The sequence below is a fragment of the Podarcis gaigeae genome (assembly GCF_964106915.1).
Source record: "Podarcis gaigeae genome assembly, chromosome: 14".
Classification (NCBI taxonomy): domain Eukaryota; kingdom Metazoa; phylum Chordata; class Lepidosauria; order Squamata; family Lacertidae; genus Podarcis; species Podarcis gaigeae.
In genome coordinates this window covers 38,642,858-38,659,447 of record NC_139690.1, presented here as the reverse complement: position 1 = coordinate 38,659,447, position 16,590 = coordinate 38,642,858, and the positions used below count along the sequence as shown (strand labels likewise).

Sequence of the window (16,590 nt, the reverse complement as noted above, 5' to 3'; positions counted from 1 at the left end):
CAACCCCACCCCCTCTCTAGATCGGGAGTGGCTTTGTTTTAACTCATTACTGAATGTATTTTAAAAGGTAACTATCGTCAAACAAGGAAAATAAAAAATACCAACATAATTTTGTGATTTTACAAAGCATAATATAACTAATAATTTTCTTAAATTATTGGGGGGGCAGAGCCCCCCCAAACGAATTTTTGAGGGGGCTCGGGCCCCCTCAGGCCCCATGGAGTCGGCGCCTATGCATACGCTTCAGGTTACATAACACTTCAGGTTACAGACTCCGCTAACCCAGATATAGTGCTTCAGGTTAAGAACTTTGCTTCAGGATGAGAACAGAAATCGTGCTGCGGCGGCAACGGGAGGCCCCATTAGCTAAAGTGGTGCTTCAGGTTAAGAACAGTTTCAGGTTAAGTACGGACCTCCGGAACGAATTAAGTACTTAACCTGAGGTACTACTGTAAATCTGTTGAATCTCCTCCTGCTCTGAATGCCTTTTGCCCACATCACCACATTTGGTCTCCTTTGAGCAGTGATGGGAGCAGTGCAGATCTCTGCAAGACAGCAATCACAGGACAGCCACCTTGTTCCTAGAAGTTAAGCTTAAAACGATAACGCTCATGTCTAACAGGATGCCGAATCACAGATGTGAAACTCGTAGGGGGTCTGCATAGAAAATAAAAACTGCTTCGAACCCACTTTGAGCAAGACCTTGCTTGCTTAGGTCCAAGGCAGAGTCCTACTTTGGTTTTCCAAAACTTTGGAGGTCTCCTCATCAAGAGCTGTTGCTGTCGGCATGAGCAGAGACTGTTGTGAAGGCATGCGTTGGGATGGCTACCATTCAAGGAATTTGTAGAATCAGAGAGTCGGAAGGGACCCTGAGGATCATCTAGTCCAACCCCCTGCAATGCAGAAATATGCAGTTGTCCCTTATGGGGAGCTGCACCCTAGAAAGCATCTGGAAGAGGAAAGCTGCCCCCCTTAAAGGACCTGTTGTCTGAAGGGTCTATTGTGCAAGATGTGCTTTCATTTTCTTCCTGGTGAGTTAGGATTGCAACCTAAAGCTTGGAACTGTGCACATGTAACTGTGGGTAAGCTCAACTGAACAAACTGGGGTGCTCTTCTGAGTTGAGTGTCCACGGGGTTGTTCTGCCAGTGTATTAGTTTGCAGTGAAGACTACTTACAGAAGGCAACGTTGGTTTCATGTTGACACAGGAAGTAAGAACCCACTCTGAACATCAGCACACCTCTGCTAGTAATCCAGTTTCACAAAGCTTGTGTCCGGCTCTTATTGGGACACTGGTTTTTCCCCTTTAGAAATTCCTTGTTGCTTTTTCTACCTTTCTATCTTCAAGGGGCAGGAGAACAGATTTTTAAAGACTGGTTTTATTCCAAAGAACGGGCAAGTGGCTTCTCCCTAGGCCACTGTTGAGGTTGTTTTATGAATTTACCAGCAGGAGGAGCTACTATACTGATGAAATGCTCAGGGATAAAAGCTAAAGGGAGAGATGAGGGCACATGTGAACGTTGAGTTCTTGCTCTTTTAAAAAGAAAAAGAAAAGAAGGGGAGGGGGAGAGATAATTAGTTTTACACCAGGGTTCCTGGCCTCTGTCTTTCCATTATACCTGACAGAGGGTATACCGGGCCACAACCGAAAAGTAGGCCCGCAACTGCATAATTAATACGAATGTAGAGTTTAAACACAAGCCCTACGTTTGCAGTCCCGTTCAGCGGCTGCAGAACTGACCTCCCCTTTTTCATTTGGAGTCACTTCAAAGATGGACTGTGGGTTCAGGTGATAGGGAATGAAGTGTGGTGCACCTCTCAGGCTTCCCCTTGCACATGAGAGTGAAGCTTCAACTTTAAGAACAGGCCACCGTTCTGCATTGTAAGAAACTCAAGGAAGCATGGTTTGTTCTAACAAAAGTTAACTAAAAGAAACCATGGTTTCAGATTCTGGTTAACGTAGGTTAGAACAAGCTACACCTCTCCAGGTTCGCAATGTAACACGGAACTGTGATCTGTTCTTTTCTCACACTCCTCATTCATGGGGAATACACAAGCCCTAGACTTTGTGTGGTCCATTCCTGATCACCTGAACCAGCCTTCCCCCATCTTGGATGCTCCAGATGCTTTGGACTACAACTCCCATCAGCCCCAGCTAGCAGGAACAATGGTCAGGATTGTGGGGAGATGTAGTCCAAAAATCTAGAGAGCACCACGTTGGGAAAAGGCTGATCTAAACTACGGTTCAGGTGAAGTCAAAGCATTGCAGAGTAAATTAATATTGCAGTCAGAGCAGACCCATCAGCCAAGCATAATAGGTGAGGAGGGGCCTGATTCCTACCCAGCTCTAACTTGTAAGTAAGAAGGAGGTCTTTATTCAGAGAAGTAATAGTACAGATGGGGCATCAGACACAGTGCTCAGGAGCCATGAGACAGGAGTTCTGGAGCAGGGTAAGAAGTTCAGAACTGGCAGAAGTGATGAAAATGTCTCAACAAGTTTCCTTGCCCCTCCTGCTGAGCTTTTAAGGTGGCATTTGTGAAACGCTCTCACTTTGTGGGGATATTAATACAGTGGTAGCTCAGGTTACAGACGCTTCAGGTTACAGACGCTTCAGGTTACAGACTCTACTAACCCAAAAATAGTACCTCCGGTTAAGAACTTTGCTTCAGGATGAGAACAGAAATTGTGTGGCAGCGGGAGGCCCCATTAGCTAAAGTGGTACCTCAGGTTAAGAACAGTTTCAGGTTAAGAACGGATCTCCAGAACGAATTAAGTTCTTAACCTGAGGTACCACTGTACTGTAGGCAGAAGCTCCGTCAGAATGGGTCCCATTTGCAAGAGCCGCACCTCATTCTAGAAAAGAAGGCCCCTGGCTTAGTTGCTGCATTCTCCTGCTCAGCCTCCTTGTCCCAGGCTGATTAAAGTCCTGCCCAGCCTCTGCTGAGGCTCTTTGGTCTACAAGAAGGTCAGAGGGGAGAGCGGGCATCTCTGCTCCCCCTTCCGAAGCACCAGATTCCCACCATCACCCTTTTCCTGCCAACCCAAGCCTGATCCTGCAGGGCTCATCAGGGCGAGACCATGATATTTTGGCACCACTGGGAAGAAGGGGCAATCAAATCAACTTTACCCGATGCTTGAACTGGGAATTGAAGGCAGATGCAGAGCCCAGGAAACCCAGGAGGGCAGCCCCTGCCATTTCTTCCTTAGGGGGGTAGGAAAGCAGCTGCTGCTGGGAGACCAATAGTTTCTCCAGTTCACCAAAAGGCTGCTGTGCAGGCAGCACTGAGAAAGCAGCAGATCTGGCCCCAATAAGTCTGCTGCATCCACTACTGGTGCTGTTCTTTGGAGGACAGATCTGCCCCCCTCCACACAGTGGATCCTGCTGCCTAAGGTGGTCACTTCACCTTGCCTCATGGGATGGGCTGGCCTTTGGGTTCAGGCAGTGGTCTTCACTTAGCATAAGCATATTCCAAGAGTATTCCAAGGATGCCCCTGTTTTCATCCATGAAATGTATGGGGTGATGGAATGGGGGCTATCAAAGCACAAATTGAAATCAGCTGTGGGAGAGTGCCAGACTACACATTACATTGTTTTGTGTTGAGTGCAAGATTCTATTTTATTTTTTAATTCACCTGGAATTTGCACCATGCAAATAGCAGGTACAGGGCTGTTGATGGTCTATCTCAGAGCCATAAAGGTAAAGGTACCCCTGTCCGTACAGGCCAGTCTTGACAGACTCTGGGGTTGCGTGCCCATCTCGCTTAAGAGGCCGGGGGCCAGCTCTGTCTGAAGACACTTCCGGGTCACGTGGCCAGCGTGACGAAGCTGGTCTGGTGAGCCAGCACCAGCGCAGCACACGGAAACGCCGTTTACCTTCCCGCTATAAAGCGGTACCTATTTATCTACTTGCACTTAGGGGTGCTTTTGAACTGCTAGGTGGGCAGGAGCTGGGACCGAGCGACAGGAGCTCACCCCGCCGCGGGGATTCGAACCGCCGACCATATGATCGGCAAGTCCTAGGCACTGAGGTTTTACCCACAGCGCCACCCGCGTCCCACAACCATCCGCGTCTCAGAACCATACCACAGGGCAAAGGGTTAACACCCTCTCAAAACCTCCCCCAAGGTCACGATTCAGAGTTGCTCCTCCATCACCACTACCCTGGCACTGGCTGTTCGTGGGGAGAAAATCCTTGCAAATCATGCAATTAGCAGTAAAGTGTTCCTTGGTCCACTGAGAGCTGGGGCAGAGTCTTAAAGAGGGCATCCTGTCAAGTGTTCTGTGCAGTGTGAAGTTTATGCTTTCTGATGGGATGTCATAGCAGAGAAACCTACACTCCCCCCCCCCCCCCCGCCGCCATCACAGAATTATTTTTATAGCAGCAGCTGCAGCGCTCATATTTTGTGCCCCAACATTATTTACTGGGATCCTGCGGAGTCAGGCTGGTAGCACTGCTGCATTTCAGAATTGGTGATGGGTGGGAGACTCACCAGGCCCTGGAAGTCTGAGAGCAGAGATTCATTTGCCTTAAGCAACTGCCAGGTAGGGTGCAATTCCCTCCCCCCCACTCCCCAGCCTGATTTTTATTGAAAGGCAAGCAAAGCAATAAAAGTGGTAATTTGTAAAGCTTGCTATTACACAAGAGGGACTGGTTTCTACTTAAAAGTATTGTGATGGATGTGAATTTCCTGTATTTTCCTTTGATGTTTATGTGCTCCCTGGTTGTTCAGGAGGAAAACACTCGGTGCTTTAGTGGTTGCTAGTTAAAAATACGACATGATTAAGGTTTTCCCATAGAACGTTAATTCTGATCTCTCTCTTTCTTTCTTTCTTTCTTGTAACACTGAGTGGTTTTTATTGTGTATTCTTTTTGAAGCAAAGATGGAAATTTTCAATGATGTGTAGATGGGATTAGAAGTAAAAAAAGGTAAAGGACCCCTAGATGGTTAAGTCCAGTCAAAGGTGACTATGGGGTGCGGTTTTCATCTCGCTTTCAGGCCAAGGGAGCTGGCGTTTGTCCACAGACACCTTTTCAGGTCATGTGGTTAGCATGACTAAACTGCTTCTGGCGCAACAGAACACGGTGACAGAAACCAGAGTGCACTGAAATGCTCTTTACCTTCCTGCCACAGTGGTATCTATTTATCTACTTGCACTGGCATGTTTTCGAACTGCTAGGTTGGCAGGAGCTGGGACAGCAACAGGAGCTCACCCCATCGCGGGGATTAGAACCACTGACCTTCCGACCAGCAAGCCCAAAAGGCTCAGTGGTTTAGACCACAGCGCCACCCACGTCCCTAGATGGAATTGCACCAGAGTGCTGGCACCCCACTTCTAAAGATTTGTGCTTGGCCCATCTGCCAGTGATGCTGACTTTGCAGCGCCTGGCATCACATCATGTCTTGTGGCAAACCTCAGTCAACAGTATGTATGACCCTGAACTAGGTTTCCTGTACTGAGGATGAAGCAGCTCCTAAAGACCTGGTCTCTAAGCAAAGAGATCAGGGCTTTCAGAGCCACACACTTCACCTTGTATGCCTTCCCTTTAACGTCTCTTAGTTTGAGGCATTAGGTGAAAGCTTCCTGCCACCCCGCAAGCCTTTGATTGCACTTGATTACCCCTACTTTCCGAGTCATCGTTGTGACGCTGTTAACTGTCTGCTTGGCGTTGGATCAATGCACCATTTAAAATGTTTTGTGGTTTTTTTTTGCATTGATTCTAGATAGATTGCTGAGGTCATTAATTTAACGCAGTGGTGGCAAACTGCTGGTTCACAGATTGCACTGGCCTTCAAGCCAAGGCACCAGTGCCAGGCAACGTTGCACTGTCTCCATTCTTTGGATTAATTGTCTGAAAGATTCCCCTCCCCATTATAGGGCTGGGCAGAGAGGAAGCTCCACCAGCTTTTGTGCCATGCCCACCTTTGAGCCAAACCCATCACTGACATGCCATCTTCAGAGGAGCTGAACCAGGCAACAGGGCCCTGAGGCCAAAAAGGGTTGGTCACCTCCAATTTAATGTGGATGTGGCAGCACCTGGAGAAGGGTGGTGATGTGTGGCTGCATTTTAAGTTGCGTTCCACCCCACATATCCTTTGGGGAGTTTGGTAGGGTTCAAAATGGTGTCCGTGCATGTGTCTGTGCGTGCGCACGAGGCATAAACATAGTCTTGTGGAGTCCACTGAGAAAACAAAGAAAAGTACAACCTTATTCCTTTTATACTGTAGTTTTCGGAGGAGTCTGTAGCCTGTGAGTGACTGCTGGGTAAGCAATATTTTTCCCAATAATTGTTTGTAGTAGACAAATAAGTTCCTTTCAAGCAATTCATTCATGAAAGTCGGTCTATTGCAGGTCAGAATAGACTGTGAAGCTCCTCAAGTATTACTAACGTGTATCATTGTGCATCAATACATCGGTCCATCATTAGCACAACGTGCATCAGAGCACCATCAGTTTCTTGTATTGTCTATCACTTCAGGTGGTTTAGTGTGGCCTCCAAATTCCAGGCCATGGAGTGCATTTTTTTTGTATTATTGTGTTTGCAAGAACATAATGGTGTACTTGATTAATCCATTCCCTAGGTCACTATGTGAGTAGTGTACAGATCCAGTAAACTAATTGTAGATATAGATAATACACACATCAACACATACATTTGTGTTCTGATATCTGCTTTCCCCACGTACCGGGGTGGGTGGGAATACACGTTTGTTTAATGCACAGTTGTAGTAATGCTCGTCCCCAACCTCTTGCCCCTCCCTTCTCCTGTCTCTGCTCTCCGGCCAGACCAGGACGCCCAGGACAGGGTTGGCGGACGAACATATGTTTTTGCAAAACAGAACAAACAAAACCCGGTAGGGCTGCCACCACTCCCTCTGATCCAGGGGATCCAGAATCACAACCCAGGGAGAAGGCCGTGACCCATTAGCCTGGCTGTCCCCTTCTCTACAAGCTGTATCCACAGACTTGCAGGCAGAAGTTCTACGGTATAGCGTAACCAAGCGTAAGGCTAGGACTTAGCTATTCCCTTTTGGAAAGGCACACAACTAAAACAGTTTCATCTTTAAAATGTTTATTTTAAAATAACATAAGAAACATGCTAAAATAGCAGGCACATCTTTTAGAACGTTACAGGTAAGAAAACAACAAAGCTACGTAGACTAACTAAGATTACATACTTACAACTCTAACACAAAGATAGGATAGTTGTTGTTCTTTAAGCCCCTGCAAGTAGAAGACGATCGAAGATCTCCATTTCAAAAGATGAATAGCGGCCTATTAAGCTGGAACCATAGAGCCGGGCATCTTTGCGATTTGCAGGGCAAAGGCAGAGAGGCCAAGAGCAGAGGATTCTCTGATCTTTTATTTCCAATTCGCAACCTGCGTCGTAACTTTCAAGCCAATCATAAACTCAAATTATTTTTTGAATGCACCAATGATCGGCTTGCTAGTCTATCAATTTACCTCTTGACAGCTGGGCCAATTTGGAATTCAAACTTTTAAATCAAAGGGTTTCCTCCCTTCCGCCAGAGACACATTCCCAGGCAATTCAAGGGCAGATAACAACACTGGGAGGGGGGATGTTTACATCATTGAACTCAGGTGTTAGATCCTTCATTAATCAAGACATCCTGGGTTCTAATAAACCTTTCAGCTGAGGAGTCAGTTGTCTAGAATTTTAAAGATACACAATTCCTTTCCCAGGGTCCTTGTGGCTGACGAAACTCCCACAAGGCCTCACTCTCTTTTGTTTGGCCAAAGAATAATTTTCTAAATATTCCTACTTTACTACAACAGTATGAACTTGTTTGTGGCTTGTTTCCCCCCCCTTCCTGTTTCTAGTGATTTCCAACCCACGGGAGATTCTGCAAGCAGAAGCAACAGGCCACGCGGGACGACCCGGTTTCCAAGGCTGTCTCGGAGCCATCAAAGAGACCCACGGAACACGGAGCCTCAGAGTGGTGACCTTTGACTTTTTGGATAATTAGGACCAACTAGCACCGTGTACTTTAAGCTGCCTTTTGATTTGGTTCTGTCCTGTGCAGTTGACGACACAAGCCTGTGGGCAGAAAGAAAAGACAACAGCACTGAATTTATAGCCGGAAGGGGAACCATCTGCCGTAAGGGTCCCTATTCTGATTAAACAGGTCACAGTTGAGGTGGCCGCCATTTTCCAAAACAATCGGAGGCCTTTTGGCCCAGGACTAAAAATAATTATATAGGATTGGTTCATATTTTCTTTGGCTTCTCAAGAGTCACACTCTAGCCCCTTTCATATATTGGAGTTTATGTACTTTTGATGCGATCGCTCTGCATTCAGATCCTCAAATGAATGTCATAAGGCTTGTGGATTCACCGGGATGCCATTTTCCAGCAGTACAATTGCAGCTGGAACTATTGGGGTATTTATTTATTTTCTGCCTCATTTCTCCCCCCCCCCCCAATCAAGCAACTGTTCCTTGGGCAAAAATGGATCAGGAGTGTTGGAACCTGGTTGATGTTTCTGGTCAGATCCTCTGGCATATGACAAATGAACCTGTGGCACCATTGATTCCTCAAGCAAAATATCTATGATTTAAGGGGAGGTGGGCCACACTGAAACCAGGAATGTGCTAGTGGCAGTGGGTGAGATCCAGGGCAATACGCGAGTGTGGTGGGGAGGGCATTTTTACAGAAGACGAGAGAGTTTCCCAGCGATTTGCCTGAACTTCCATTATTGGTTTCTTGGTGGCATGTTATTATTAAAAGTAGTAATAATCTCGGTGCCAAAATAAGTAGGCGCTTGAGGCTATTCTTTCCACCGCTTCCTGCTTAAGGCACATGAAGCGACGCTGCTGAGAGCTTCCAAATGCAAGCGCCTCTGTTGCTTGTCACCTTTCGCTGAAATGTTTTCGGGTAAGGATGTGGCATGGACAGCTGAAAGGGAAGCTGTTGTTAAGACTGATCAGAATCCTAATACGATTTAACTGGAGTGCGGTTCGCTACACCCACACTTTGCACTGCCATAGATAGCAAATGACACCATAGCTGCTTCTTTTTTTTTTTACTTTCCATAATAAGCTTCACCCAATACTACATCTCTGTGAGTGTTGTGTTTGTTTGTTTTTAAATCAAGGATAAACTCTGTTCCTTTCACCCCTTTGCACCAGCACAGCAGGTCTGTTGCATCATGTTAGGCTCATTTTGCAACCAGGGCAGGACAGGACGGCATCTTTCACATTATGTTTACAGAAACCAACCGGTCCATGGTTGAGTCCCATTACAACACTGGTGATGGGAGACTGTGTCCTCTCCTGCCCCTGAGGGCAGCAAGCTAGCTTAGGGGATGGAGGGCAAGCTGCCTGGCGCACACACAGCACGTGCCGTTGAAGGCAGGTGCCCCATTCCACCCAACGGTAGAGCCACAGTCCTATTTTGTGATCACTGTGCTCCCATCTTTCCCAAGCGCCCTCCTTCTTCCACAGATCTAACCCTACATTTCTGGTGATGCATCATTTGCTCTGTTACTTTAGGTGCTGCCCCACCCTCCCAAATAATAGCAGTATTATAATTTTCTCTTACGTGGTGCATGAATTACATGGAGCTGGTTCCCCTCTGCACCACAGATTCCCCAAATGCACAGATACCATCCTGCATCGGGACTATTTAGCAGGAAGTGTTTGCAAACCCTCCCAATGGAGAAAAGAAAACAGTGTGCTCTTGTCACTGAAGTGTTCAGCTTGTAGACAGTGCTGTCCTTGGGACAAAAGTCTCCTGACTTTGGGGGTAACAGAGAAGATCTGGCTACTATTAGTTTTGAGATTTGCCACATAGCAAGATGTTGTTTGGATGCATTTGCTGCCTTTTGTTTTGTTTTAGATTGCAAACCCGCAGGCAGGTTTTTAGGTCAGGGGTGCGGGGGGGGGGAGAGACCTGTGGCCTTCGGGATGCTGTTAGACACCAGCTCCCATCAGCCCCAGCCAGTGTGGCTAATGGCCAGGAATGATGGGAGTTGGAGTCTGGCAATATCTGGATGACCAAAGAAGAAGAAGAGTTTGGATTTGATATCCCGCTTTATCACTACCCGAAGGGGGTCTCAAAGCGGCTAACGATCTCCTTTTCCCTTCCTCCCCCACAACAAACACTCTGTGAGGTGAGTGGGGCTGAGAGACTTCAGAGAAGTGTGACTAGTCCAAGGTCACCCAGCAGCTGCATGTGGAGGAGCAGGGAAGTGAACCCGGTTCATCAGATTACAAGTCCACCGCTCTGAACCACTACACCACCCCTTGTCCCTGTTTCAGCTGAAGTCCATGGGCAGAACCATCCCTTATATGACTAGCCCTATTTATATGATTAAAAAAGGGGGGGGGGGATCAATGTGCATCAAAACTATCTGATTTGGCTTCACCTGGACTACACGTCTATGTCTGACTAGTTGATCAGATAAAACAATGTCCCATGCATTAGCAAATTATTCCTCTTGCAAAGGAACTTTTTGAAGATTGGGCCATTACCAATCAGGCTGCTGATAGTAACATAAACACCAGATTTTTATAAGCATTAGGAGGACTGGCGGCATTCTCTAAAGAAAGAAGCGCCACAGAGAGATCTGGAGGCAAATGTTGTTGAGGAATAGTTGCTATCATTGAGAAAACCCAGCCCCAGAATCTCCTCACATTCCCACATTTCACAAACACACATCCCATTTGTGTGCAAATAGGCTTAACTTTTTTTTTATTAAACCAAGCTTCCCATTAAGTTAGATAAATCAAAGTGTGTGTGTGTGTGTGTGTGTGTGTTGAAATAATTCAGAAGACCCCCACAAAATATGTCCATTATATCACAACTTGTTAAAAAAGGATTAATCATTTTTAAGTCTCTCTTATTTGCACAGGACATTGCTCAGGGAGCAGCAATAAACAAATCTGCCTCAATTTGAGGAAACAGGCCTCCAGCCGTAAAACACGGTGACAGAGTTTAGTGCAGCAAGCCGTTGAGAGATAAGGCACAATGGCAGTAAATTTGGAATTTGGCTCACGGAGGAAAGCCATATGCAGAGGTTCAATTTGCCATCCTGAAATGAATGCTTCATTGTATAAGGTGGGGAGAGAGAAAACATGTTTAGTTGTTAGCTGTCAAATGAAATGAATAGGAATGTATTAAGGACTAGCTTCCACTGGCTTCATGCGGCAGTAATGAATGGGGCTTGGAACGGCTGAGGTGCTAAGGAGAAGTCACTTGTCATGTCGTATTAATGGTGAAGAAAGTGGCACCAACTTGTAAGTATTTCAGATCTGAAAACTCAGGCGAAGCAAACCCAGAAATTCCGGAAAGGGGCCTTTTTGAGAAAGGGGTCTCTGTGCGCATGTGTGTAGAAGATGAAAGTATATTTCATTCAGTGCATCTAATGTTTCCGCTGCAGTAAAAGAGAGAGTCCTTGTGAATTGCTGGCCTTTGTTGCAGAGCCCAAGGAAATTTGGCAGCTTGTCTTCAAAGATTCCAGCCTCCTCAAGAGTCCCCTTATCCCAATTTCCCCTTCAGTCTAAGATGCTCTATTTATTATGTTTCTTCTGGATACTCCGGAGTTTCCTCTTGATGTCCCCACTTTGCTCCGCCCACAATCCCGTATTCAGGATTGAACCTTGGACCGTTCAGAGCGATGCCCACAGGAAACTCAAGAGCAGCGACTGCCGAAGGCAAATGGAATTAAGAACCAAAAACGCTCCCTCCATGGCCTTCAGTAGACGATGAATGTCCCCTTTTTACTTAACCGACTCAGCTTCGCCTAAGTTATCCATGTCCATTCATTTCATGGGCTAGCATTAGATGCAACCCTTCATTATTAAGAGTTACTTTCTTGACCTCTTCGCTTGGTTGCAAACTTTTGGAGTTTGGGTGCAAACAGAGAGAAAGGGGGAAATGTGGGAACAGGGTCCGATGGCAGCGAACTGCAAAAAAAAGTACAGACCACGACAGATCATTTTCACTTAATGCTACTAGGACTCAGATGTCGAAAGAATGTATGAGGGGCTATCCCTGCCCTACATGCAAAAAACACTATGCCCCCCTCCCACAATCTGGACATTCAGCTGCATATATATCACTTCCATGGGGGGGAGGCTGATCTGGACCAGGGTCCCCCCACATGGAGAAGCCCTCCATACATACTGATGCATATGCATAGAGTCCTTCTGCAAGGCAGCCAAATATGCCACCCATGGGTATCCTGGCTCCAGCTAATGCTTTTGGTGGTAGAGGGCCATCCTTGGCTTGTATCCAAAATATTGCTAAGTCACTTATCCCATCAGTGCAAGAATTTCTGCTTGTGCAATAGAACTACCCCCCACTCTCCTCCCCCTGATATCATTGTGCTAATAGGAAAAGGACACTGGATACCACCCCTTCTTTGCATGTGCTGCCTGTGCCATCTGTAGGATTTCTGGACCCTCCTAATACCATCCTCTTATTTCCCAACAACCTGTTGACATGGACTTTAGTGCCCATGAGAGCTTGTGCTGCAAAGAATTTGTTAGGCTCAAGGTTGACACGGCCACCCCTCTGGAAGTCTTGCATAGCAGCTAAAACACCACCCTGAGTGGAACTCACTTTTCCCTTTTTGTCCCACTGATGTCATGCTGCCCTATTATTACGAGGGGGGGTCTAAACAACGCTGCTGCGATTCACCGGGTTACTCAGTCAGGAGCTCTGTGTTCTTTAGTGCAATATGAAACTTGCGTCCCCGTTGGCCTTTGGAGTAAATCACTCTTGAGAGGGGGTGGAACGAGCTCCCACCATTCTTCCTCAGAGCAGTACCCTGCAGTCTGGTTCCTGGCACATACAGAAGCCAGCTGGACAGGTAGTTACTCCAACCTTACTCTAATACAGAGGGGGAGGGAGGAGTCTCCTGCCCCAGGCACTTTATTCAAGCAAAACTGAAGCAAATTCTGATAATTCCACTCCCTCCAACCAAGTGTGAGCTATTTCTACATACTTATACGGATTCTTTCCGGGGGACAAAGACTGCCTGACTCTTCTGTCCTACTGACTGAGAACACATTTGAGCTTCCGTGTTTCTGTGTGAAAGAGAATTGAACTTGTTTACTCCTATTGCATTTTCGCACTGCCTTCCTTTCAGCCCTTCCCACCTTTCTCAGTATTAATTTAGTAGCTCTTCAGTAATGCCCTTTTTGCAAGCACAGAAGATGTGCGGTACCTAATATATCACTTTAATGCGTTGAGAGAAAAACCAGGAAATTTGAAAAGAAATCTACCTTCTGTTTGATTCTGCCAGGGGGTGGAGAACCTTTTATCTTCTGCCCACCCTGTGGGCCAGCTTGGGACAACTGGGTGAGTTGTCCGGCCCACCATTCAGTGTTGACCTCTGAGGGGAGGGCGGATAGTGACCAAGCAGGATTTAACTCCTTTTGCATCAGTTGATGCTTGGAGAGTTCAATCCTGCTTTCTGCAGTGATTTAGCTCTGTCTCTAACTTGCGTCACACCTGACGTTACATATGACATCAGGTGTGGGTTTGGTGGCTGTGATTTGGGGTGAGGAGAAGAGCCTTGCGAGACAAACTGGGAGACCTAGTGGGCCACATTTGGCCCACACGCCACCCCTATGTTACATTTTAATGAAATAACGCAATTTGGGGACTGTATTTGTGTGCTGTTGCTTTTTTACCGCTACCTGGCGCTTTGAAACTCATCTGTGGCATACATGCACTTTACAAACAGTTAATTTACAGTTTCTGTTTGTGTATACCCTGGGTGAGCTTAGGCGTGTGCTAGCCTTGGCCCACAGCGCTTGTATACTAGAGGCTCCTCCTGTAGCAATCTGCATTCCTTGGGCTGATTTCCCCCTTTCACAGCTGGGCTTTGGGGAAACCCCAGGTAGGGCCTTGTTTCCGGTTAGGTCCAGGTACCGTATTTTTTGCTCTATAAGACACACTTTCCCCCCTTCTAAAAAGTAAGGGGAAATGTGTGTGCGTCTTATGGAGTGAATGCAGGCTGCGCAGCTATCGCTGAAGCCAGAAGAGCAACAGGGATGGGTGTGCACCGATCCCTGCTGCTCTTCTGGCTTCAGCGATAGCCACGCAAAGCTTCTTGAGCATAGCCGGAGCACTCCTCCCTCTTTGCTTAAGAGGCTTTGCATTGCTTTCTTGTTTCTTGTTTTCCTCCTCTAAAAACTAGGTGCATCTTATGGTCGGGTGCGTCTTATAGAGCGAAAAATACGGTAAGCTGATCCTACCTGCCACATTCCTAGGGGATGCATTATTCTTTGTTTCTTTGCGGAGAGTTTCGTACCCCCACCTTTTTTAGTGCTGGTGCACCACTCAGAGCAAGATTATGTTAGCGCTACCTCAGTCCTTTGGGGAAATGAAAAGATGTGAACTGGGAGCAAAGAACTTGATACATCCATCTTCCCCCTTTCATTTCCTGTTTTTGTTTTCCTTATGCTAGAAACACTCATTGTTCCTGAATTCTTCAAAACTACCCGTAATAGACTGTCACTCTTCCTAAGCTGTGACCTGCAAAATTGGATCCTGCTATACCCCATCTATGGCAGGTGCTGCTGCTACCAGCCCCTCCTTCATCCTTGGAAACTTGGGATGGTTATGCACCATCCAGAGGCTGACACAACTCCAGAGTTCAAAGCAAATTGACCTCCCTTTATCCCAGCCCTATAGTTTCCAGTGACAGGTGGATAGCATATGAAAAAGGCAGCCATAACAAGGCATGTGATCTTGGATGACTGACCACATGATAACTGATTCTAGTTGAGAATACTACCATACTTGTAGCTAACCTGGGGATCTAGAGCTTTAGGGAAGCTCTGAAAATAATAATATATTGCTGCATTTCTATATTCACAAGACCTGTTTTCCTTCCCCCGCCTGTTCTCTACCAATGTCAATTGACTGAAACGTTCTCCATGATACCACTGAAGGAGAAATCACTCTTCTCTGCATTTCCATAAAGTGGCTTCTTCAATAGATGTCTCAGCCTGCGTATAATCAATTCTTCTGAGCATTTTGCTGCTGGGATACATGTACCTCCGATTACACAGTGACAATTTGCTGGCATGCATTAGTTCTTTCTCCAGTGAATATTGAATGATCTGAAATGGTAGATATCCAGATGGTTCTAAATATAATTAAATGACGGAAAACCGAAAACTCTTTAAGACGCAACTTACCTACACTTTTGTAAAGCCTCACATACTGAAAGTAATGGATAGAAGAAGCAATTTGGATTTTTGCTCCATTTAACTTTTGAGCGTAAGAAATAGGGTATTAAGTCTGAGATAGTATCTGTATATATGGTAGCCAAATCTGGTTCTATAAACTAATAGTGTTATTTTAACCCATCTTCTATTATATTATTTCGAATCTTATGTATATATAATTTTTTTAAAAAAAACAACAACAACAAACCACTTATTTGTATTAATATTTCTTTCGTTGCGGAAATATTCAGTGACAATTTTGTTATAACCTGGCCGGAAAATGTGCTAATTTGGAACTGGAAATAAAACAACATTTTGTATGTTTAAGAGAGAGATTGCCAGCGTGATTATTGTATTCTATTGTTTGCGTAAGTCAGTGTGTGAGTTAGGATTGCTTTTAACAGCAGGATCCCATACATGTCTGCTCAGAGGTAAATCCCACTGAGACCGATGGGTCTTCGACACAGGTGTCAGAGGCTGGACTGAGGAGTAATGGTGGGAGCCATTGTTCTGAATCTTCCCAAGGGCAGGAGGACAGTATTGATTTAGAACAGTGGTTTGCAGAGGGGCGTAGTCCAGAGGGGAAAAGCTGGAAAATACTGGGTGAGGAACAGCTAGAAGAGGAAACGCCAGGAGAGAGACAGATGGCAGATTCAGTGTCTTTGGAAAGCATTCCTGACCCCACTTCACCTAAGACTAGACAGGCTTTGAGAGTGATAGAACAGAGAGCACAGAAATTCTGGGACACAATCTACAATGAAATGAAAAAACTATTAAAAATTACATTTCATAAAAAGCCAGAAACATTCCTTCTTGGGATAATAGTAGAATTCCAAAAGAAAAAAACAAGACAATTTTCCTATGCAATAACGGCGATAGCCAAAAATTGGAAAGGTAATTATATACCAACTAAAGAAGAATGGCTACAGAAGTTAAGCAAGTACTTGGAACTTGCTAAGCTAACCAAAGCCTTAAGGAATAAGTCTAACAAAACTATCCAGAAGGAATGGGAATGCCTAAATACTTATTTATCGAATCAAGGTTCAACAATCAGGATTTGGCTGGGTTTAGAATAAACCAGTAAGTGAGAATATGACTCCTCATACCAAGGTGAGGAATATACGGTAATGAAATACAGAGAATCTGTTTTAGCCACAGGAAATGAACTGCTGTGAATGAACCAAAACCAAAAATCCCAGAAAAGCCATTACCTCAGCAGAGAAATGGCACCCTGGGATGTCTTTCTTTAGTTATTTACTTTACTATTTATATTCTTTGAAGTTGTTCCATTTTCGTATCGTTTTTATTTTGTACCTATTTTGTTTTTGTTTGTATGTAGGGGTGTGTGTGTTTCTTTTTTCTTTTTTGTCTTTATTTTTGCCA

At 45.6% G+C, this 16,590-nt stretch overlaps 1 protein-coding gene and 1 long non-coding RNA gene across 5 annotated transcripts in view; one reads left to right on the top strand and one right to left on the bottom strand.

Annotated features, from left to right (window-relative positions):
* SNX29 (sorting nexin 29) overlaps positions 1-8,235 on the top strand; it is a 229,334-nt gene extending 221,099 nt beyond the window's left edge. For 2 of the 3 annotated variants that reach the window (XM_083711484.1, XM_083711488.1), the window contains one exon: positions 7,844-8,235. In XM_083711484.1, the coding sequence (XP_083567610.1) occupies positions 7,844-7,973 (130 nt within the window). In that variant the 3' untranslated portion in view covers positions 7,974-8,235. Of the gene's footprint in view, positions 1-6,228; positions 6,266-7,843 lie in introns of all 3 variants that reach the window. The other variant, XM_083711486.1, reaches the window with a different exon arrangement.
* LOC310831357 overlaps positions 1-16,323 on the bottom strand; it is a 126,746-nt gene extending 110,423 nt beyond the window's left edge. Inside the window, exons 1-2 of one of the 2 annotated variants that reach the window (XR_014557801.1) lie at positions 13,023-15,529; positions 11,884-12,742 (exon numbers count right to left, since the gene is read on the bottom strand). This is a non-coding gene — a long non-coding RNA (uncharacterized lncRNA). Of the gene's footprint in view, positions 1-9,032; positions 12,743-13,022 lie in introns of those variants that run through there. The other variant, XR_014557800.1, reaches the window with a different exon arrangement.
* Between the last annotated feature and the right edge of the window lie 267 nt (positions 16,324-16,590).